We start from the raw sequence: 22,438 nt of genomic DNA, 5'->3' as shown, positions 1-22,438 counted from the left end.
CTGTCTCAATCACAAAATCCTTCTAAAGCACTGGAAAGTCATCATCCTTAAAAAAAACACAACCCACAATACACCTTAAAAACCAGGGATGCTCACTATGTTCCCTCACTGGAAATGACATGATATTTTCCGAAGCCTTTCAGGTCAAAATAATGGTGGATGAACTCTCAGCCTCTCAGGATGAACTGTCTACAAACTTAAGTTGTGTGTTATTGTTGCTGTAGCTCTCAAACGATTATTTCTGCTTAGTTTTTATTCATCAGCATACATTCATCATTAGTATTAATGAATTAGTAATTAGAATAAATAAATGATTATTCTGTTTCTAATTCATTTGTGCTCTATGATTATTTAATGTTAGTGTATAGTGTATAAATTTTTTTTTTTTTTAAAAATTAAAAAAAAAAAAAACAACTAAGAAATTTCCATGACCTAGGAAAGTATTTTGGTACGTTGGATTTTTACAGTGACTGATCATTAGAAAGTCACCGGAACTCAACAGTGTCCATGAACAGTCCCACAGCAGAGACCTAACCATTGCTTGTGTTATAGATGAACTGACTGACTAGGGAGCTGATTGAGGCACACCACTTAGTCACCAGTGATCATTCATACGTTAGACTATTCTTTAAGCTAAAAATTCAATCTGGAAAAAACGATGATGACTAGAACTACAAATGTGGAAATAATAATAATAATAATAATAATAATAATAATAATAATAATAATAATAATAATAATAATAAATCCATGATTTTAAGACCAAAAATAAGGAATTAATCATCAGAAGTGCTATAAGCACTGATGTAACATCGTTCTGCCATGCAGGAGGTCACTGACTGGATGTGACAAACAGTTATCAATTCATTTTTATTTGTAGGTCATTTAAATATATGAATTAATAATTTCAGTTATTAATTTGTATGATAGTAGCTCTTTATCATCATCTTCTTCTTCCTATTATTATTATTATTATTCATTCATTCATTTTCTACCGCTTTATCCGAACTACCTCGGGTCACGGGGAGCCTGTGCCTATCTCAGGCGTCATCGGGCATCAAGGCAGGATACACCCTGGACGGAGTGCCAACCCATCGCAGGGCACACACACACACTCTCATTCACTCACGCAATCACACACTATGGACAATTTTTCCAGAGATGCCAATCAACCTACCATGCATGTCTTTGGACCGGGGGAGGAAACCGGAGTACCCGGAGGAAACCCCCGAGACACGGGGAGAACATGCAAACTCCGCACACACAAGGCGGAGGCGGGAATCGAACCCCGACCCTGGAGGTGTGAGGCGAACGTGCTACCCACTAAGCCACCGTGCCCCCCTTTATTATTATTATTATTATTATTATTATTATTATTATTAATATTATTATTATTATTATGTATTTTCTATTATTATTACTTTTTCTATTTAGAATTAACGTATTCAAATACATCTTGTGCCACTAAGGTGCAAGAAAGTTTGAGGAAAGTTTTAAAGTTTGGAGGTAAAAGATGTGTAATTGATTGGGTGTCTAGTGCCACCTAGTGGCGTCTTATGGTGGTATTACATTAAAAAGCTTACGTTTGTCTTTTATTTATGTTTCTAAAAGATATTGACATGATGAGCTCCACACTTTTATTGCAGTTTTAAGTCCCTGTAGTGATTAAGCCTGCTTCTCTTATGGAGTCTGTGGATTCACACATCAGTCAGTGAGTTAAAGTGTGCACACTGCTGTGTAAACCTCCCACAGTCCCACAGTGTAACTTTTACCTGCTGAAATTTAAAACTTATATTCGTAAACGATTAGACCTGTGATGAATGTTTTCTGACTGGGGAAAGAGCAAAATATATAGAAATACAACCACTGGCTGAGACGGGATATGGGATGAGAAAAGGGAGGTAAATAAAATATGGTAAATTTTGGTGAGGTTTATGTTGCTAGAGTCGTGTGAAAACAAAACCTCCTTCACTCCAGTTACTTCAAATCTCTCTCTGTAAGCTTAAATTGCTGGTGTCCTCATCCAGAGTCATCAGAGGCTTACTTTAACAAGAAAGGAAGAGAAGAAATGAGTCACTTAAAAAAAACACAAGTACTTGATTGCGCATAGTAAACGACTAAAGAAATAAAAGTACAGTTGATATGAATATAATTGTGGTCATGGCTGTAATGCATTTATGTTTCAGTTTGAAGAAGACCTATTCCTCTGCCCTGGCTTCTCACTTCCTCCTGATCTGGACTACGCCGGCTATCACAGTTATGTGGATCAGAGGTTGCCAGAGGAAAATCCAAGTCTCTATGGCTTGCATCCTAATGCAGAGATCGAGTTTATGACCAGCACATCCAACACTCTCTTTAACACGTTGTTAGAACTGCAGTGCAGAGACTCACGGGGAGAAGAAGCAGGACAGAGTGCAGAGGAGAAGGTCTAAATCCCTCATGTTACCTGTTCTTACTGCACTGATTTTAGTATCTTTTTTTAAAGCAAATTCAGTAATTAATCCAAAATGGAAACATGTGGGTAATTAAACTTGTGTCCTCAGGTAAAAAGTGTGCTTGATGACATTCTGGAGAAGCTGCCTGAGAAATACAGCGTGTCAGAGCTGCTGGCTAAGACATCAGAGCGCACGCCGTTGGTTCTGCTCTGTTTGCAGGAGTGTGAGCGCATGAACCTGCTGATATCTGAGATCCACAGCTCTCTCACACAGCTGGACCTGGCACTGAAGGTACCTCAGTAACCTTCTGTAACAGATACCCTGTAAGTAGGGTTCTGTGTAGAAGTATAACTGTCACCGAAGAACTCGAAATTATCAACGTCAACAATTGATAGGTTTAAGCTGCTATTATTTCTCATATCCTTTTGGATATCATACTGTATTTTCTTTCTTTAGGGTGAGTTAAGTATCTCTCCTGACAAGGAGACTCTGCAGACAGCTCTTTACTACAACAGAGTTCCTGAAAGCTGGAGCCGACTGACTTACCCCTCTACAAACACACTGACACAGTGGTACACAGACCTCATCAATAGTTGTTGTTTTTTTTGACCTGATAAGTGTATTAGGGGGAATGGGAAGAGAGGACACTTCAGTTCCAGTATGGTGTGTTTTAAATAATTCCTTTGCACTGTGCCAGGTTTAATGACGTCCTCAGTCAGTGTCGAGAGCTGGACACTTGGTCACAGGACTTTGTTCTTCCTGCTGTGGTGTGGCTGTCAGGACTGTTTAGCCCACAGTCTTTCCTGACTGGTAAACAAGTGACACACACACACACACACACACACACACACACACACACACAGTTTTTCCTCTCCCTTTAAGATGACTTTCAAATAATATTATTTATTTTCTTCAAAAACCTTCAAAAACTCAGATAATAATAACAACTTTGTGACGATAATTCATGCACACCAATCCCACTAACTGGACAGCCGACCCCCCCCCCCCTCCTCCTCCCTCCTCGCACATGTTGTGTAATACTGTAGTGTAAAAACTCTCAACACTTAAACCTTAACCTTGGCTCAATATTTAATTTTCAATTATGTTTGAAAGTTTGGCATTAATGCTGTATCGTTGTTTGTATATTATTTAAGGATCTTTATATGTTTTTCCCCAGTGTACCTTTTGGAGCAAACCAGATTTTAAAATGGTTCAGGTTCAGATATGCTCAAATAACCAATTTTTAGGTCAAGGTTGTTTTCAAAACCACACAAAAATCCTATTAATCTACTATCATTATGGGTCATTTGGGTATCATAAAGTAAAAAAAAAAAAACATGGAGTACAAACACACTCACACACAAGTTCCAGCCATGCCTGAGATGATCTTTTATGTTCCAGCGATCATGCAGAGCATAGCTCGTAAGAATAAGTGGCCGCTTGACAAGATGACTTTGTCCGTGGATGTGACCAAGAAGACAAAGGATGATTATGGCCACCCACCTCGAGAAGGAGCATACGTTCATGGGCTCTATATCGAGGGTAAGTGAGAAGGACAAGTTATCAAATAAACCGTGCTAAGTTTCTGTGGATGCTTGAATATAGTCAGCTCTGATTTCCTCAGGTGCTCGATGGGATACCTCAGCAGGGGTTCTGTCTGAGGCTGTGTTAAAGGACCTGACTCCAGCCATGCCCGTGCTATACATCCGTGCAGTACCTGCTGACAAGCTGGAGCTGAACAACACCTATGAATGCCCAGTGTACAGAACCAAGCTGCGTGGTTCCAGCTTCATCTGGAGCTTCCACCTTAAAACACGGCACCCACCTGCCAAGTGGGTGCTGGCAGGAGTGGCCCTGCTGCTCTCTGTGTGAGTGAACAGCCAGTGGTACTTTATCTACATTGCTAAGAACTACTTAAGTGCGCTTCGTACCAAGCTGAAGAACATGGTTGCTTTGCGGTTACATGAAGTGTGTTGTATTTTTCATTTTAGAAATTTTACTTGCAGTATTGTTCTGGTCTATTGCGTGTGATATGATTTAAAGTGCCGTTTAATAATAAAGAAACATCCTTCAATTCTAACATGATGCAACTGATGACTTGTAAATGAAGAATGTTTGACTTTATATAATAATAGAACAGATTCATTAGCTTGTGTGTGAGAGATACAGATTGTTTGTGCAATCTTTCCACAGTTCCAGAGTGTGTCAAGGCTCAGTTGAAAGGACAAGGAAATGATAGATCAGCAGAGCAGGGAGGAAATGATAGGTTTGAGTAGGCCGTACCGCAGCGTTTCTTCTCTCAGTGAGCGGCAGTGTGCTCCCAGCAGGCAGTAATGGCACAGCAGGGGGTTCTGTCACAGCATCTGGTCAACCATTTAGGTTCCTGCTCCAGCTGAGACAAACAGTAAGCAAGCTGACTGTTACAATGCGTACGGAATGTGCTTTTTTCCTCCTGCGGCCTCCTACAAGCCCTGATGTGTCACTCATGGGATTTCTTTTTCTTCTTGAGATTTCACTTCCCATTATAAGTGTTTTATTTCAAGCGAGAGCTATAATAGACTTCAGTAATCCACTGAGGCAGTGAGCATGTGTGCATAGAGAGTACCTTTGAAGCCTGAAACCATCACCAAGACAGGAGGAATAAAGACATTCGTAAGCAGTGATGTAACAGTCCTATGTTTTAATGTTTTGTTTTCAATGATTTTAAATTATAAGAATAAATTGATACAAAATAAAAAGGCAAATTATCATACAGATGATGCTTCATGGAGGCATGAACACAAATGTATTGCTTTGCTATCATTTAACAAAGAACCCAGAAAATTAATTTAATATATTTACAATGTTTACACTTGTAGTGCACGTTTTGCAGCGTGCACGTTTAGCAGCGGTCAGTCAGCGGCACTGCCGAATCATATGGACCGAAGCACACCACACACACTGCAGTTCTGAGGTGAAGACCTTCCTCCCAACTACACTGATTAATACTGAACTAATCAGCAGATGTACAGTAAATTTATGTCACAGTTCCATGGAGTCTATAAATAAACAGCTTGGTAAAACTCTGCTCTGCGCTCATAGTGTAACCCTGATGCATGATGGTTAAAACCATTATGCTAAATTTAGTTACAAACAACCAAAATCTCTGCCCATTTTTTGTAGCATCTCTTGTACGTCTCTACCAGGCAACTACTGGAGCCGAATTACACTGATACCGGTTGCTTCTGTTGCAACTATTAATAAGTCCTGAAAAAAATCCACATACGGCAAATATTGTCCTGATTTGTTTTTCTGATTGTCTACGGCTGAAATAGTTATCTATGAGCATCACAAAGCATTGCACAGATCCATTACATAAACTGAGACCTTGTAGTGAGTGACTGAGATGTTCAAGTCATAGTCTTGGGTTCAGGCTTGTTAACTAGAGTCCCGTATTTTATTATAGTTCCTTCTTATTGCCTCGCTTAATGTAATAGCACTCCCACATTCTTCAGTTGCACTTGCTGAAGCTGAAGGTCCTTGGCTGCTTGTGACTCTCTTCTCCTGTGATCTGTGCAGTCTGTGTGGCGCAGCTTCTCCCCCCTGTGGCTGTGCATGTTAATTGTCCCACCTTCTCAGTGTCTTGGTCATGTGAGAGGGATCATAGCACCAGCTCTTCTCTCATCGGTCACTGAAACACATGAATAAACATATACACACGTATGTGTCCTAAACCTTTGTCTCCAGTCTGTGTGAAAGCTCAAAGAGAGTCTGCTGATTGTCGATGATGTGTAGATAGTTGATGTAGGCTTTGACGTCGGGACTCTCCTTCTGGGACAACATGTTTCCTTAAAGACAACAAAAATAATTTAGCGTTAACAAGTCAAAATATTTAACAAGCTCCCAGACTGACTTCTTACTTATACTTTAAACCATGTTACAAGAATGAACTCTATTATTTAGACAGCAAAAAATCATTCATCAGTGACATTAAATTTCAGTCTCTCTGTGACTGTTTTTTTGTCTCTCTTCAATCTTCATCTTTTCCTCCTGTCGTTCCATCAACAGTCCTCGATAGAAACACGGTGTTTTCTACATTCCTTTGCTACGATTCACTTAAAATTGGTCAAATATTCAGACGGAAACTTTCAACAAATGAGCAGCACCGATGCTTACCCATATGGTCTGTCTGACAGTGTCTAATGACTCGTACCATGTCTGCCATCATGTGCTGGAAGATAAAGTAAAGAACAGTTTGAAAGGATCACGTCAGTAGTAAGTGGAAGTAGGAAGTGAGCAGTGTGTTAATAAGTGACGGGGTTGCAGATTTGCCTTAACAAAACATACCAGTTTCTCAAAGTTGACCAGATTATCAAGAAAAGTTTTGTTTCCCTCGTGAATGAACGTAATATCTAGGAGGAACAAAAAGGTATGTTTAGGGCTCTTTACACCACAGAGCAGTATTGTATGCGTCTGCTGTATTTTATGGGAGCACCTTTCAGTAGCAGAGGTAGGAAAGGGATTTTGGGAGACTTCATCTTCTTAAAGGCATCCCTGTAGGCTTTGTGATTGAAGGACGGGTCCTGAAAATACACAGAATTATTGTTTGATGTTCCAATTTGTCAGTGTTGTAATGTAACGGAGTACAAATACTTTGTTACTGTACTTAAGTAGAAATGTCACGTATCTGTACTTTACTTCGCTATTTAAATTTATGTCAACTTTCACTTTTACTCCACTACATTTCCTGTATATAAAATATACTTTTACTCCGTTATATTTCCACTAAGCATCTTCGTTACTCGTTACTACAAAATTAAATCAGAAGAAAAAATGTGTGCGACTGCAATTATGGAGGTTTGGCGAATCACTGCTCCTAGATTGCATTACGCAGCTCCACACAAGTACGCGCAGCGTGCACGCGCAGTCAGAGCTGGAAGCGTTTATCTATAACGTTAGTGGGCGGAAAGCCGCAAATACGGCAACCAAAAGTTGTGAAATGTCACTATTCTTATTACCAGAGTTGATAGCACAAATATAATATAATAATAATAATAATAATAATAATAATAATAATACCATAACTTTTGGCTTACTATGTAGTCATATAATATATGACATAACCCCTAAAGATGAAACCCTAGAACCGCCCCTGCTCTTATACCAACAGAAAATCACTGAAGTTTTACTTTTTACTTGTACTTCAAATACTTACATACAGTAAAGATCAGAAAATTACTTTTGATACTTAAGTACAGTAAATATCAGATACTTTAAGACTTTTACTTGAGTAATATTCTAAAAGGTGACTTTCACTTCTACCAAAGTCTTTTTCTAGTACGATTCGAGTATTGCTTTCTAGTACTTTATACAACACTGCACTTTATGTTAAGTGTGTGTGTGTGTGTGTGTGTGTGTGTGTGTGTGTGTGTGTGTGTACTCACTTATGGAATGAATATATGGATGCTATATGGATGTCATGTGTATAGCTCATATGTAAAAGTCACTGAACACGTTACACAAACAGCTACTTACTGTCAGGCTCTCCAGCTCGGAGAACAGCTTTTTAAATTTCCCAGGAACTTTCTGCAAATTGCAGGAAAAATTGTGAGATTTTGTAGAGAAGAAGTAAAGTAAATAAATGGAAGAGCACATGTGTAGGCCCTGACCGTGAGACCGATCAATGTCTCCTTACCTCCCATGTCTGAGTCAGTCGGCTGACAGCCGGAGTGTTCAAACCCATTATAATGGCAAAGAATGAGTTCAGGTTCCTCTGAGCTTTACAGCTGCAGCAGGAATGAAAAAAAAAAAACGATATTAGGAGTTTATTATTAGGAAGTTTTCTTGCGTAAGACTTCATTTTTGTGGCCATTGAATTATCAGAAATATAAAACACAGCAGACGGAGAATTAGCTGTTGTGCTATTACTTTTCTAATAATTCAACATTTCTGACTCAGTTATTCGGTTTCTACCAGTTCCTACATCTCAAGACACTGTTTTGATGATTTATTTCAAAACAGCTGTCAGGTTTTGTCTTTAAAATGCACTTAACAGAGGCCTGAGGTTTCTATGTTGTAGTCGTTGTAGATGAATAACATTAAAGTTGCGCACTGAAGGTTCACTCACTGGGCTGCGGTCTTGATGAACTTCTTAAAGAGCTGGACACGTTTGCAGAGCATGGGACACAGCAGCACTTCAGTCATCACCCACTGCTGCACCTCGTTACAGCGCTGAAGCAGCAGCTCCAGCGCAGCCGTGTGGCCGGAGCAAGAATCACGGCTCAGTGTGAAATAAACCAGTTCTTGCTGTACAGGCAGGAAAAAGACGATAAGTGAATGTAAACCGACTCAAACGGATTTCGCGTATCTAATATGCAAAGAATAAAATTGTATCTGACAACAAGGATTTTTTTTTTATTAACATGTTTTAGCGTTTTATAGTTACATAAATCATGTTTGTTCGTGTTATAACAGCTGCAGGAAGTTGGGAGCTCACTGTCAGCTTCTGTGCTTTCTCTTGCACTTGCTAAAAAAAATGCAGCAGAGAAACAGCTAAAGCCTCTGTCCTGAACCCTCTTCCTGTGTCTGAAAGCTTCGATCTACAGCTTTATCTCTGATGGCTTCAGAGCGGCACTGGACGCTCCTCCCAAAAGAAGCTAAATGAACATCACCTCATAGAAAAGTGCACCATATCAACTACAACTATATCGATTATCCTTTGTAGTGTCACTCTAGAAACCGAATGATATCAGAGTGATATGATGATATCAGCACAGTGATATGAGCCTAATAAACATACAGAATGCTCAATGTCGATATGGTGAAACATGCTCCTCGGTTCCTTTTACTGCCAAAAAAGAGACAAACTTCTCGTAATGTTAATGCTTCTTTGTATACGAACTGCATGAGAAAGTACAGTTACTAATCCAAATTTAAAAGCCAGGTCCAGGACCTATGATCATTTTCCACAGCAAAAAAAAAACCTAGTAATAAAGTTTTTTGCCTTGATGACTGCTAATTCCTTTGACATTTTTGACTTTGTTTTGACTTGAAAATGTCAGTAAAAGAGGCATGATGCTGTTATACATTAACCTCAGACACAGTGAGATAGCATAACTGCACAGACATAGTGTGTGTGTGTGTGTGTGTGTGTGTGTGTGTGTGTGTGTGTGTGTGTGTGTGTGTGTGTGTGTGTTGCCAGACTCATCACACCTCCTGCAGATTTCTGAAGAGACTCCAGTCACAGTTAGTCAGAGCCAATGCTATGTCCCAGGTGTTCATAGTCAGCATCCTGACTGTTGGCTGTTGCATCTGTCCGTTATCTGTGACCAGGCTCTGGTCGGATCACATGAGAGACACAGGGTCAATGAGCAGAAGTTCCTCAGCATGTCTATCAGTGTGGAACACAAAGCAAATGATTCCTACTGTGATCTCCGTCAGGTCTCTCCTGCACACACACAGCCTGCTCACAGCACCCAGGGAGTCTGAGTACACACACTGCTGTGGCTGGAGCAGCTCCTTCCCTGAGGACAGAGGTGCGCGCACACACACACACACACACACACACACACACACGTGTGCACACACATGGAGAAGAGAAACACATTCAATTTTCTTCAGCAGAGGGCAGTTAAGTTTAAAATTTCTCAACTAACACACACACACACACACACACACACACACACACACACACACACACACACACACACACACACACACACACACACACACACACACACACACACACACACACACACACACACACACACACACACACAATACCTGCCATACCTGAACACTGATATAGGGGTGAACTAGTGACACATTTAGCTCCATGTTCCATGTAACTGTTGAACTAGTGTAGATTTATACCTCTGGAGTAGGTGACAGCCACCAGCACCATGTCATCCTCTGCACACTCTAATCTCTCAGCCACCGCAGTCAGCAGCTCCTGCACCGTTACCTCACTGTGTGTCCTCACACTCACATAGGAGTCCATGTTCACGTACACGTGACACAGAACTGAGAACACATGCATACATACACAGATAAACATGTCCTCCAGACAGCACTCAGCATTACATTTATACAATCAATTAGAAAATCTATAAGCGAGGCCCAATTTTTGGTGAGGACTCGTGTTTAAATCTACAGTGTTGTGTATATAAAGCTCTGTGGACTGCCGCTGCTTGATTGTGGAAGAACACACACTGGGAGCCAGAAGATAGAAATCAGAGGGAATATTTTATACGTCTACCTTCCTTATTCTGCCTCGGGGCCGTTCGGGTAGGCTGCCAAGTCTCTTTCAGGCTCAGCTGGTGGAAAAGTGCTTTATTCTGACAAAAAAGCAGGATTGGGGATAATGAGTGTAAGAAAAACATCAGAGAGAGTTCGAAGTAAGAGTCGGAGGCAGAGAGCTGCAAAAGAATCATAATGTACGGTATACCAAATGTGGCATATGTATAAGCCATGATTTATATGTAGTTTAACGGAGATTTGTCATCTACTCGAACAGTTTCAAACCATATTCTTGTGCGATTCTATGATTGCGATGTCGTGTGATGCCACTTGTATAAATGTGCAAGTGAAGTAAAGGTGAAAGACATTTTAAACACAAGCGTTCTTCTGAACAACTTCTTTGTGTGCTTTAGGTAACTTCAACACACAACAAAGTCATGTGATATCATTAAAAAACCTCATCATTATAATGTCAATCCATTTGACATATTGTGCTTGAAACATCATCTATTAAGATTTTTGAAACTGTCGTGTCCCACAACGTTCACTCAACCCTGTTACCTGAACACATTCACCCCATAATATATTATACTGTTCAACAAGAAGCCCAATGAATGCTGTAGATCATGGGAAGAAGAAAAGCAAGCCTTTCATTGTTTTCTCCTGTATTTTCACTGATACCATTATACTGACTAGTGACATCACTTTGAAACATTATATATATATATATATATGTATAAAAAAAATTACAAAAATCATCACCATGGATACTAGCTCACCACATTTAGTGTATTTGCTAATTCTATGCAATGAAAACACAACACTGCTATAAATCCTGCTTATTTAAGAGCAGGAGTCTCGTAGAACCTTGTAGAAAAACATATAGCTGTCTGAGATGTGGTAACACAATTTTCCGTGGTTAACTAAATGTTGTCTGGAAGGCCAGTGTGCCAAAAAAAAAAAAAAGAAAAAAGAACAATAAAAAACAATAAGTTTAATCATAAGAGATAAAGGACACCCCAATGGTACAACCACCGTAATAATTCACTTTCAAAGAGTAAACATTCTGAGTACACAGCAGCAGACTTTAGGTTCCACAGCATCTATGATCATCAGAGGCTCAGCTGACAGAGTGCATGTGTGTGTAGGTTAACTCACCTTCCTCTGGGGAGAATACTCCTCCACCGTGCTGAGAGAGAGAGAGAGAGAGAGAGAGAGAGAGAGAGAGAGAGAGCGAGAGAGAGCGAGAGAGAGCGAGAGAGAGCGAGAGGGTGGGGAGGGGGAGAGAGAGAGAGAGAGAGAGAGAGAGAGAGAGAGAGAGAGAGAGAGAGAGAGGGAAGGAGAGGGGGGGTCATCAGAACAGGGCTTTTATTATTCAGTGCTCAATTGTGTTTGTGCATTATTAGAATTCTAGTCATCACTGAAATTGCAGTATGCAGGTAAATGACATTATTTAAACACCAATCAAGAGACAATGTTAGGATATGTAGAGTGTAATAAAGCACATTAGGGTATGTTGTTATAGGCATAGTGTCATGTGGCTCATTATGATCCTGTGTAACTGTTGCTGGATTATTATTTTACACATTATTTTACATCCCTTTATAGTTATTGTTGTGGAACGTCCGTATTTATTCCTTTGACCTTGTTAGAGCTGCAGTTAACAAGACAAAAATGAAGTCTTAAAGGTGAGATACCATGAAGCATTACCTTTGGCTGAAATAACCTTACTGGCACTGGAGCTTTCTGCCCTAAATGTTGAATAAACATCTCCTGTCAGAAAGCTTGGTACTTAAGCAAGAAAGCTTGGAACTTAAGCAATTACACACTTTTGTAATAGATAAAGATCCATCTGTAAGTTGTTACTATAAAAACCATAATGTTTTAGAACAAGTACACTGATATAAACCTTGTAGCTGATCCACTGTCTGAATCATGCTGTTTTTTTTATTCATCTGTCCAATCACAATCAAGCATTCAACAACTGTGGGGTATTTAATTAGTACATACTCAAAGACATACATTCATATTGTCCCCAATCACTGGGTGTCTGATTAAAGTAATTGATCTACAGTATATGACAGTATATGACAAGTATGGGGCAAGTCCTGGCCTAATGGTTAGAGAGTCTGACTAGTAATCCTAAGGTTGTGGGTTCGAGTCTCGGGCCGGCCATGACTGGGGTGCCCTTGAGCAAGGCACCGAACCCCCCAACTGCTCCCTGGGCGCCGCAGCATAAATGGCTGCCCACTGCTCCGTGTGTGTTCACTGCTGTGTGTGTGCACTTTGGATGGGTCAAATGCAGAGAACGAATTCTGGGTATGGGTCACCATACTTAGCCGTATGTCACGTCACTTTTTTATATGCCGCAGTTCCTTTTTATTTTTTACACAGCTGCAGTGTGTATTTTATATATTGTTCTTATCAATAACCTGAAATCTGACACACAGCCCGAGTAGTCAGAGTGAAACTGGGCTAGCAAAGCCGTCTCTGAATAAACACGTCTCAGACAAACACAAAGCCCCTGTGGAGCTGCTGACTGCCTGCTAGCTGAGAGCGATTGGCTAAGGATCAGCTGACATACCGGCACTTTGGTGGTGTGCTGCTAGAAAGAGGAGGAGAGAAATCAGTCTACTCTAAAGGAGTGCATCATCGATATCTATGAACAAATTTTTCTCTTTTTACCAGAGGCTAAACAAATGGAATTTGCAGTTCTCGTGTTCATCGTTGAATGTCTGTCATGTCACACTCCACAGTGGCGCTTAATGACTCGTATGAAATTAGACACTCAGGGCTTTAGGAATTTGTAGTGCTTTATAATTATTTCTGTTTTTAGCCTACTAGAGAAAGCCTTTTTTTTCCAGCCTTTTTTCTGGGTGGATAGATAGAAATCATAGTAGTAAAGTATCCATCAGATTTAGAATCCATCACCACTGTACTGGTTTAAAAAAAAAAAAAAAAAAATGCATGCATGAAAAGATGTTAAGAACTCTCATGCACAGGGGTTGAATGAGGAAAGAGAATGCATGGTTTTTCCCCCTCATGCTATTTCTGTTTTTTGATCCTTGAATTGATCCTTGAGAAATTCTGCTTTCTCTCATCTGGTTTCCCAGGCTACAGACAGCGAGAGAAGTCTCGAAATCTTTAACATCTTAGCATGAGTCAATCAGAGATGCTTCTCTTTCTGATGCGATGAATACGCTCACTTGTTCCAAAAAAATGAGTGACATTAATCTGTTTCCAGTGCTCCTGCTCTGTCATTAACTATGGAGTTAACACACAAACACATCTGTACTGATTTAGACTGGTTTTAAAAATGCCAGGTATGAATTATAGGCAGAAAGGATGTGTTGTTTATGTTGTGTTCTACACAGCTCAGTGGAATTGGGAGCACCTACTGCCTGCGCTGCATGCGGAAGAGTTTCTGGAGCTCCTTCACCTCCTTCTCCAGAGTTGGGAATTCACAAAGGTCATCCAGAACGCAGCGATACAGCATCTGTAATAGTGAGAAACCCCCCGCCTTGCATTTTAGGCGTGACTGCAGTCGATGGGAAGTGCCTTGCTGTTTGTTTAACACTATAACACTCATCTGGGAAGCAATAGAAGACTGAAACCCCATGTTTCATTTACATATCCACATCACCTCACCTCATTAACCTAACTCTGGGAGCTGTGTGATGTCCACTGATTAACTACAGTACAGTTACCTTCAAAAACACTTTGGTGTGTTCGCCGTCCTGCAGCGTGTCATGACCGAGAGCGATCCACTGGGAAAGCAGGTGCAGGACTTTGCGCTTCCTAAGCAGAGACTCTTTCCCTTCGTTCTTTGTCCTGCTTTGCTTCAAGCAATAGGTGGGGAACAGAACGGTTAAGGTGCCAAAGCAGAAATACGTGCTTCTACACATATGCTAGTGAGGATTTAGAAGAGCCCAAGGGTGCATCCTGTGTAGCGCTCAACTGAAGAGAGTGCAGCTTTAATGCTATGCTCTCAGCTCTTTCAGAAAAATACTGCAGACTGGAAGTGAGAAATGCCTGGAAGAAAACCTATGTGTCATTAAACAGGCATGCGGTGTCTCAGAGAGAAATCCTGTGCGCTCTGATTAGATATGCAAATAATGTTAACAAGACTGCTTCGGCGAAATGCCGTAACTGTATTAGGATTAGAAAAGGATATTGTCCGAGAAGAGCTTGGCAAAGGTCGCTGGTAGACATGAACACCGGATACGTCAGCAAAAAGTCATCAAGGAGACTCTCTAGAAAAGAAACAACATACAAAAAGGAGTAAAAACAGAGACAAACAACAAACCCCATACTGGGGAATAAGAAAAACAGGAATCGTACAGTGTGTTATTGTTAGCCAACAGGATTTTTTCATTAGCTATTAGATTATTGCAGAATATAAGATCATCAGTAACAACATCTGAAGTTCCTATTAGCTACTTGTTAGCAACTGCCTTTTTAGAGACACGTAAAAGATTAGCGAAATAACGAGAGGGGAATTACTGATGTATTTTATTTAGTAAAAAATGTGAGAATATCTTGATCTTGATACATTATTTCAGGCTTTCAACCAAAGACCCACTGAAAAAAGTTACTGACTTTGGGATAATGGAAGTGGAAGCGCTAAAATGCTCACTCGTTTCTGGGATTTAGGACTCAGTCCTGCAGCACTCTAGTGTCAAATGTCTGACTGTCAGCAACTGTTAGCAAGCCAATGTATAAATGGATATAAACCACGCAGGATGGCCGAATAGTAATTGTTAGATTTAGACTTGCTTGAGATGTTGCTACCCCTCTGGATGCTCAAGGCACATAGGCTAAAGGAAAGTAAAACAGGTTTTAGAGGGAAAGCCTGCAGGCATGGCAATGTTTGTGTTCAGATATCTTCACGAGCAAAGTTCTTTAATCTCACAAATGTACGCTTTACTTCCCAAGCCAAACTTCACAGGCCACAGTGAATAACACACACAACTAAGATGAAGGATCATTGTAAAGCAAAGATGTTACTGTTCCTACTTTGGTTATGAGGCAACGAGGCAATATTTTTACAAAACAAAGAGACAAAAATGGTCAGTTTATCCTGCTGATAGTATTCAACACTGCTGACAAATCAACTGTTACCAAGCAACACGTACAACATTGACTAATAATCTGGTATTATATTATATTAGAAAAACATCAGCAAAACTGTCATCAGCAAAACTCCAATAAATAAACTGAAAAAGTAGTTTCTGACTGAAGCAAACCTCATGTAAAGACTGGATCTAATGTGTGGGGTGTGTAAATACAGTATGTATAATAAAATAAACTTTCAATTAAATAAACCTTTGAAGACAGATCTTTAATCTGGTCTGACGTGTGCACTGATCTCCCCCTATCTCTCCTGGTTAATGACTCGTCTCAACCTTACTCAGCGCTAATTTGCTCTTCTGAATCTCTTTAGCATGTTCCCACACATATCCCTACATCCACTCATCAATACCCCTCACTGTACAGGTCCATTAGGACGAGACAGCACCAATCATTCACTGCGAGTTCAGCTTCCTTCCCCAAAAATCCCGTAAGAAACTCGATACCTGACCTTCGGCTGGATGAAAGTGCTGACGTGCACATGCTTCACACATTACACACAGATTACACTGTAAGGTATGATGTACTGTAGGATTGTTGGCAAATATATAAGTATGAAATGATCTCAACGTGCTGCATGTGCTTGTCCTTATTATTTACTCATAACTCAATGGAAGGAAAGAAATATTTTCAAGCAAAACAAACAGAAAAACAATACATCCTAATCAATTTTGCTGCAGAGATGAATTTGCAATAATAATAATGATGATGACGACGATGATGATGAAGTCCTTAGCATATGGTGTCTAGCAGACCCTGGCTTAAATAAATAAATAAATAAACAAACAGCAAGCTAACAAATAATAATAATAATAATAATAATAATAATAATAATAATAATAATAATAAAGTCCTTAGCATATGATGTCTAGTACACCCTGGTTAAAAAAAATTATAATAAAAAAAACAAGCTGACAAAATGTATTAATAACAACAATAATAAAAAGTATCATAAGAATCACACATCATAATGAATGATCTATGGTGACTTTTTACAATTTTTTTCAACATTACAATCCAGACCAATACATATCTGACAGTAAAACATAATCACACTACACTTATGTGTCTGAACTCTGCACTTTCCCTTCTCTGTAAAAAGAACAACGGTAAATCTTTTGACCCTCTTTATACATATTTAATCTACTAATAAATGTTGCCATTGCTGAATGCACATTTTGCAAGGTTGTAGATTTTCATATTATTGTGTAATATTCAAGCCAGTTAATTATCTCTAGCCATTAAATGGTGTTGATGATGATTGAATGTAGTTTTAGTGGATCACTGAAACACAGGTACATTTTGGATTAAAGAGCAAAAGATCTGAGTCTGACATTTAGGGGCCTACTTCAATTAAACTTCAGCTGATTATGCAGGCTATTATAAGTGTCTTCAATTAAAATGAGGCTGATGGAGCAGGTCATTATAACAATGAATGAATTATGAAAGGAGAGAGGGAGAGGGAGAGGGGGAGAGAGAGAGAGAGAGAGAGAGAGAGAGAGAGAGAGAGAGAGTGAGAGAGAGAGAAAATAACAATCCATGCTATGTTCTATAGTGAAGGTGACAGAGAGCACGCTCTTCCTTAAGCTGCAAATCCTATTAGACACACACTGTTCGCTGGCTGATGTGTGTATGTGGCGTGTTGGTGCTGTTGTAAATTCCACTTTAATTTCACACTCACTTCACGAGCTTTGTGTTTGCATTCAGCTCCAGTGAATCCCTCACACATGGTTATGATAATCGGACAGAGCAAAGCTGACCGTGTTGCTGCCACATACCCTAAATGCAACTGCCTACACACACACACACACACACACACACACACACAAAACTACAAATGTTTACTCTCTCTCTATCTATTTGTACCTTTCCTGTACTTTTCTTTATGTTTTTCTGGATTGAATAATCTGATTCATGACAAATCCAGATCATAATAACTACATTCCCATGCTAAGCTTTTTATCCATAATTTTCATATCATTGAATGCAAATCATTTAACATTTAAAATAAAAAAATCTACACTCAATTTCCACTGTGCACAAGCTATTTTGCTGGATGACTGTGAGCTGCTCTTTGCTCTTTTACTCAGCCTTCTTAATCCAGTTTCTGCTCATTTCAGTGGAATTAGAGCAAACTGTTGATCATTGAAGAGACTAAAAGGATGACCGGAGAAAACCTTTCAATGCTCTCACAAAGCTTTCACGGGACTTTCAGACAGATGTCTGGATGACGATGACAATGCAATTTTAGATTCTTTTTCACAGTCTTGACTGACAAGCTATTTTTTTTTCTTTGTTTGTTTTTCCATGCATGCTGTAATTTTTTCTTCTCAGTTGGCATATATATATATATGAATCCTTACATCATAACTATATAGAATCCTTATAAAATTTTTACCTCAATGTTCTACACACTGAGAATTTTCACAATCCCAAACCCTGGGTAACATTCTTATTTGCCGCATCAACAACCATGAGTGGATAAACACAAAATATAACCACTTGAATTAAGAATGAGAAATTAATAAAAAATAAAAAATCACAAGTCTGCCTTTCACTGTTATCATTCACAGCTTTGTAACATTTCTTGTCCTTTTTTAATTTGATGCTTATTGAACCAAGCATTAGTTGATATCCACTTTTTTCTCCCCTCACTACAGCGTGCACTTCCGTATTTTTTCCGCCTGACTGCTCGGCCGTTTTTTATTGAAGTGATGCTGTGTCCTGTGTTTTTACGTGACATTAGGCACAAGCTATTCGATTTTTGATTGGTTGTCTGTAGTCGCCACTGTGCACTGTATAAAACACTGTGAAAGTGCTGCTAACCTTGTTTTGGAGTAGAATTCATAACCTCGGGCAAAAAGCCATGCTAATTGCACTTCTGAATTACAAGTGTGAAACATTCCTCTACCCAGGGTTAAAAGCAGGGTTTAGAACAATGCATAAAGCTCAGTGTGAAAAGCTCTAAAGTGACTCTAAAGTCTATTAGCAGATCAAAGTGTATGTATGTTACTAATATTCAAATTACTGACATAGGGAATCAAAATAAAAAGGAATATTCTGGCTGCTCACTGCCTCGTCTGTTTGTGAACTGTGATGCATTTACATTCCAACCCCTGTTTCATTACCATACATGCCTTTCTGCGCTATTCCTGCTAGGAGTGAGCACCGTATGAAAATGGGTCTCATGCTGTATTGCTGAATTGGACAGAAGGTCGTTACACATGTCGGGTCCAGTGTGTGTCCGAGGTACAAATTACTTCTGGACAATTAAGCTCCCCAGACATAAAGATTCTGCCGCCTTTACCACTAGCAGACCGTATCATGTGGATACTGTGAGCAGGATACGCACCTGAGTGAATGTACCTTAGCACAGAACCAGCTGGTTAGTTTATCTGACAGACTTTTGTGAAAATATAATGAAAACCTGGGACTTTGACTGCTTTAATCTCAGACCTTAATCCCTTAGAATATTTAGTGTCTCAGACTTTAATGTAAATAAAATGTACGGTATGTTTCTATGCAAAAGAAATGAAAATTTTCAGTCAGATTGGTCAGATAATTGAAATCCTAATTTAGTTGCATCTCAGCCAATATCAAGCCAATACAGTACCTAAATATTTAGCCAATGTTTTTCAGCCCTATTAAAAATATGAAGGTTCTAATGCTGTTGCAATAATTATTAGCTACGACAATTGATCTTACATTATTTTAAATTAAAAAAATATCTAAAGAAACGAATGAAAGAAACTACCATATTTCCTTCCGGTCTGCATGGCATTGCTCTCGGGATGCAACAATTCCGACACGGCAACAACGTCTCTAGAAATCTAGAAATAGCAAAGAACAGCAGGATGCGAGGAGCAGTGGAGAACGAGTGAGTGACGATGAAGCTCAGAGTTCTAAGGGACAGAGACAGTGTCGAAGCACCGTGTAGAGTATGAAGTCATGTCTGGTTACTGAGGATTAAAAATAAATAAATAATATAATATAATAATAATAACAATAATTATAATTTACACTGCCTATAGTTTTGGTTGTTACTTAAGTGATCTCAATTTTCCCAGCAGACAGTGTGTGTGTGTGTGTGTGTGTGTGTGTGTGTGTGTGTGTGTGTGTGTGTGTGTGTGTGTGTGTGTGTGTGTGTGTGTAATCATGCTGTCATTCACACGGAGCTGGATTACTACTGTTCATTGACTGCTGCCTACCAATTATCTTCAGCAGACCTTGAGCAGCAGCAGCCACCCAACCTGAACTGCTGCTATAGAGACTGAATTCATTACTGGAGGATAAAAGATATGTTGTAGCAGCATCTCAGTCCATAATAAAGCTACTACACCTTTACATATATTCTAGCTTTTTAAAAATATTTCCAGAATGCTTTGCATAATTACCTTAACTGTAAAATAGCAAGCCGTTTGACTGTAAAACCAGAGCTTGTGTCCTTCATTAGAAAAAAGGCATTTAACACCATAGCTCTGTTTGTCAATACTCATCAAGGATCCGACAGCGTGTTAAGAAGTGACAGCTCCGATCTAACGGCTCTGATTAATGTGCATGAATTCACTGAGTTGCAATTCTTAAACATCATGCTGACAACAAGTTCTGAGTGGGCAGTTTAGTACAGGAGGAAGACAAGAAAGTTTCTGATCTGCAAATCTTCGAATACGAAGAAATGTTCAATTCAATTCAATTCAATTCAAGTTTATTTGTATAGCGCTTTTTACAATAAACATTGTCTCAAAGCAGCTTTACAGAACATAAACATAGAGCAGTAGGTAAACAATGTGTAGCTTCTTGGCTGTTTGTAGAAGACAAAGAGATTTTCATGTTGAGGTGAGTAAAACAGTCAGACGTTATTGAGGCCTAGGAAATAGGGGATTTATTAGGGATCTGATATGAAATCCACAATTAGGTTTAGGGTCTTGTACATTTGAACATCCATTTTCATCTGATCCAACACTGATCCTTTCATGAGGAGACTGGAATCTATTCCAAGGGCACAAAGAGAGGGACAACCTGGATGGGGTACCACTGAGTTCCGTGAGTTCCACACCCACCCACCCACCCACCCACACATACACACACATTTATACACTGCGGACAATTTAGAGATGTCAATCAGCCTACAACATGTCTTTAGAGTGGGGGAGGATGCCGGAGGAAACACAGCGGGCAGAGGAAGGAATCAAACCCCAACCCTGGAGGGGTGAGGAACACACAACAAACACTAATACACACACACACACACACATATAAATAAACTTTTCGTTAGGTTATTTTTTTTAAGCCTAACCTAACCTCACCGTTATCTTTTATATGATGCTGTGAATATGTATATATATAATTTTGAGCCATAAGGTAATAAAGTAAGATAGGTACCACCAAGTTTTAGCTCTTAGCATGTGAGCATTAAGTGCTGTTGTGTTGTAATCATGAACCCTGCTGTAACATGACCACGATGATGGTAAGATGCGCTTGATCAGGAGGACAATAAAGCATCCATCCTCAACCACAAACCAATCTATGTCTGCAATCCCTGCCTCTGTACTTTACTCAACGTATTCCTTTTGAACACGACCCAGTTTGTCTGCGAGAACACAAACAGGGACAACATGTGAGCTGAACGATTCTCAAAAGCATATCCTCAGCTGTGTGAAATCAATAGTCCTGTGTAAGCAAAGGGAGAATGGAGAACACAGAAAGTATAACACAAACCCCTTCAGTTCAGTCAGACAAACAATCAGTCAAAACCGCTAACAATGCTGAAATATCCTGTCTTCATCATCCAACGCTCGGAATCCATTTAGAGCAAAAAAAATAATAATGAAAAAATCCCTGACACTGATGTTCCGATATAATGCAATAGAGGTGTTAGGAATGTATTTGATTCAGCACCACAATCTCTAAATAGTATATAGAATCAGTTCTTAAAAGTATACATAAACTACCCCAATCTTTCTCCCATGTCCACACGGCCTTGTACACCAAGCCAAGACTCGCTTATAAGTAAATAAAACTAATAATTAATATAATAATTGATATAATAAAACACACACACACACACACACACACACACACACACACACACACACGCACACAAAAACACATACCACATCATGCACACAGCTCCCACAGACACACAACATTCCAGACATTACCACATTCTACATCGTATGATTTGGCTAATATAAACATTTGGTTGATATTCATTAAAAGCGTGATGTGTGTGGAGAATGAGATGCAGTTCCTGTAAGAGCAGTCAAGACTGAACCATCAGCAGCCATAAAGCACTTAAACAGAGAGCAGCAAGAGACACTGAGACTCGATTTGAGACGGAGAAAGAATGTGTATGTATGTGTGTGTGAGAGAGAGAGAGAGAGAGAGAGAGAGAGAGAGAGAGAGAGAGAGAATACAACAGCGATTAACCATCAATGGCTTTAATGAGGTTAGCACTCACTTAACTGTTGTGGTGCTCTGACTATCACAGCCGTACACGACTCACTGAGTTCATTCTTCCTCCATAGAAAAGAAAAAGCCAAGCGAAGAGATCCTGCTGTACGATCGTTCACAGTAATAGAAGAAAATAAGAAATAAAACACTGTCCTGTTGTAAGGAAAGGTGCTGCAGTGTTAACACTCTAAAGCTAATTATTT

At 39.5% G+C, this 22,438-nt stretch overlaps 2 protein-coding genes across 4 annotated transcripts in view; one reads left to right on the top strand and one right to left on the bottom strand.

The window, feature by feature from the left end:
- LOC113644430 (dynein axonemal heavy chain 11) overlaps positions 1-5,080 on the top strand; it is a 51,847-nt gene extending 46,767 nt beyond the window's left edge. Inside the window, exons 77-83 of one of the 2 annotated variants that reach the window (XM_047810833.1) lie at positions 2,187-2,426; positions 2,544-2,726; positions 2,892-3,007; positions 3,133-3,245; positions 3,837-3,977; positions 4,060-4,303; positions 4,629-5,080. In XM_047810833.1, the coding sequence (XP_047666789.1) occupies positions 2,187-2,426; positions 2,544-2,726; positions 2,892-3,007; positions 3,133-3,245; positions 3,837-3,977; positions 4,060-4,303; positions 4,629-4,671 (1,080 nt within the window). In that variant the 3' untranslated portion in view covers positions 4,672-5,080. Of the gene's footprint in view, positions 1-2,186; positions 2,427-2,543; positions 2,727-2,891; positions 3,008-3,132; positions 3,246-3,836; positions 3,978-4,059; positions 4,516-4,628 lie in introns of those variants that run through there. The other variant, XM_047810834.1, reaches the window with a different exon arrangement.
- A 20-nt stretch (positions 5,081-5,100) lies between these two features.
- Positions 5,101-22,438, bottom strand: part of rapgef5b (Rap guanine nucleotide exchange factor (GEF) 5b) — a 43,374-nt gene continuing 26,036 nt past the window's right edge. For both annotated transcript variants that reach the window (XM_027149269.2, XM_027149268.2), the window contains exons 12-26: positions 14,827-14,905; positions 14,360-14,504; positions 14,051-14,148; positions 11,811-11,841; positions 10,672-10,750; positions 10,287-10,436; positions 9,840-9,937; positions 9,627-9,749; positions 8,542-8,720; positions 8,110-8,200; positions 7,950-8,000; positions 6,910-6,997; positions 6,762-6,826; positions 6,591-6,645; positions 5,101-6,262 (exon numbers count right to left, since the gene is read on the bottom strand). In XM_027149269.2, coding sequence (XP_027005070.1) covers positions 6,144-6,262; positions 6,591-6,645; positions 6,762-6,826; positions 6,910-6,997; positions 7,950-8,000; positions 8,110-8,200; positions 8,542-8,720; positions 9,627-9,749; positions 9,840-9,937; positions 10,287-10,436; positions 10,672-10,750; positions 11,811-11,841; positions 14,051-14,148; positions 14,360-14,504; positions 14,827-14,905 — 1,451 coding nt within the window. In that variant the 3' untranslated portion in view covers positions 5,101-6,143. The remainder of the gene's footprint in view (positions 6,263-6,590; positions 6,646-6,761; positions 6,827-6,909; positions 6,998-7,949; positions 8,001-8,109; positions 8,201-8,541; positions 8,721-9,626; positions 9,750-9,839; positions 9,938-10,286; positions 10,437-10,671; positions 10,751-11,810; positions 11,842-14,050; positions 14,149-14,359; positions 14,505-14,826; positions 14,906-22,438) is intronic.

The sequence above is a fragment of the Tachysurus fulvidraco genome, chromosome 3, assembly GCF_022655615.1.
Source record: "Tachysurus fulvidraco isolate hzauxx_2018 chromosome 3, HZAU_PFXX_2.0, whole genome shotgun sequence".
In the NCBI taxonomy this organism is placed as follows: Eukaryota; Metazoa; Chordata; class Actinopteri; order Siluriformes; family Bagridae; genus Tachysurus; species Tachysurus fulvidraco.
Note: the sequence above shows the minus strand (reverse complement) of the source record. Positions and strands in the feature narration are given on the sequence as shown.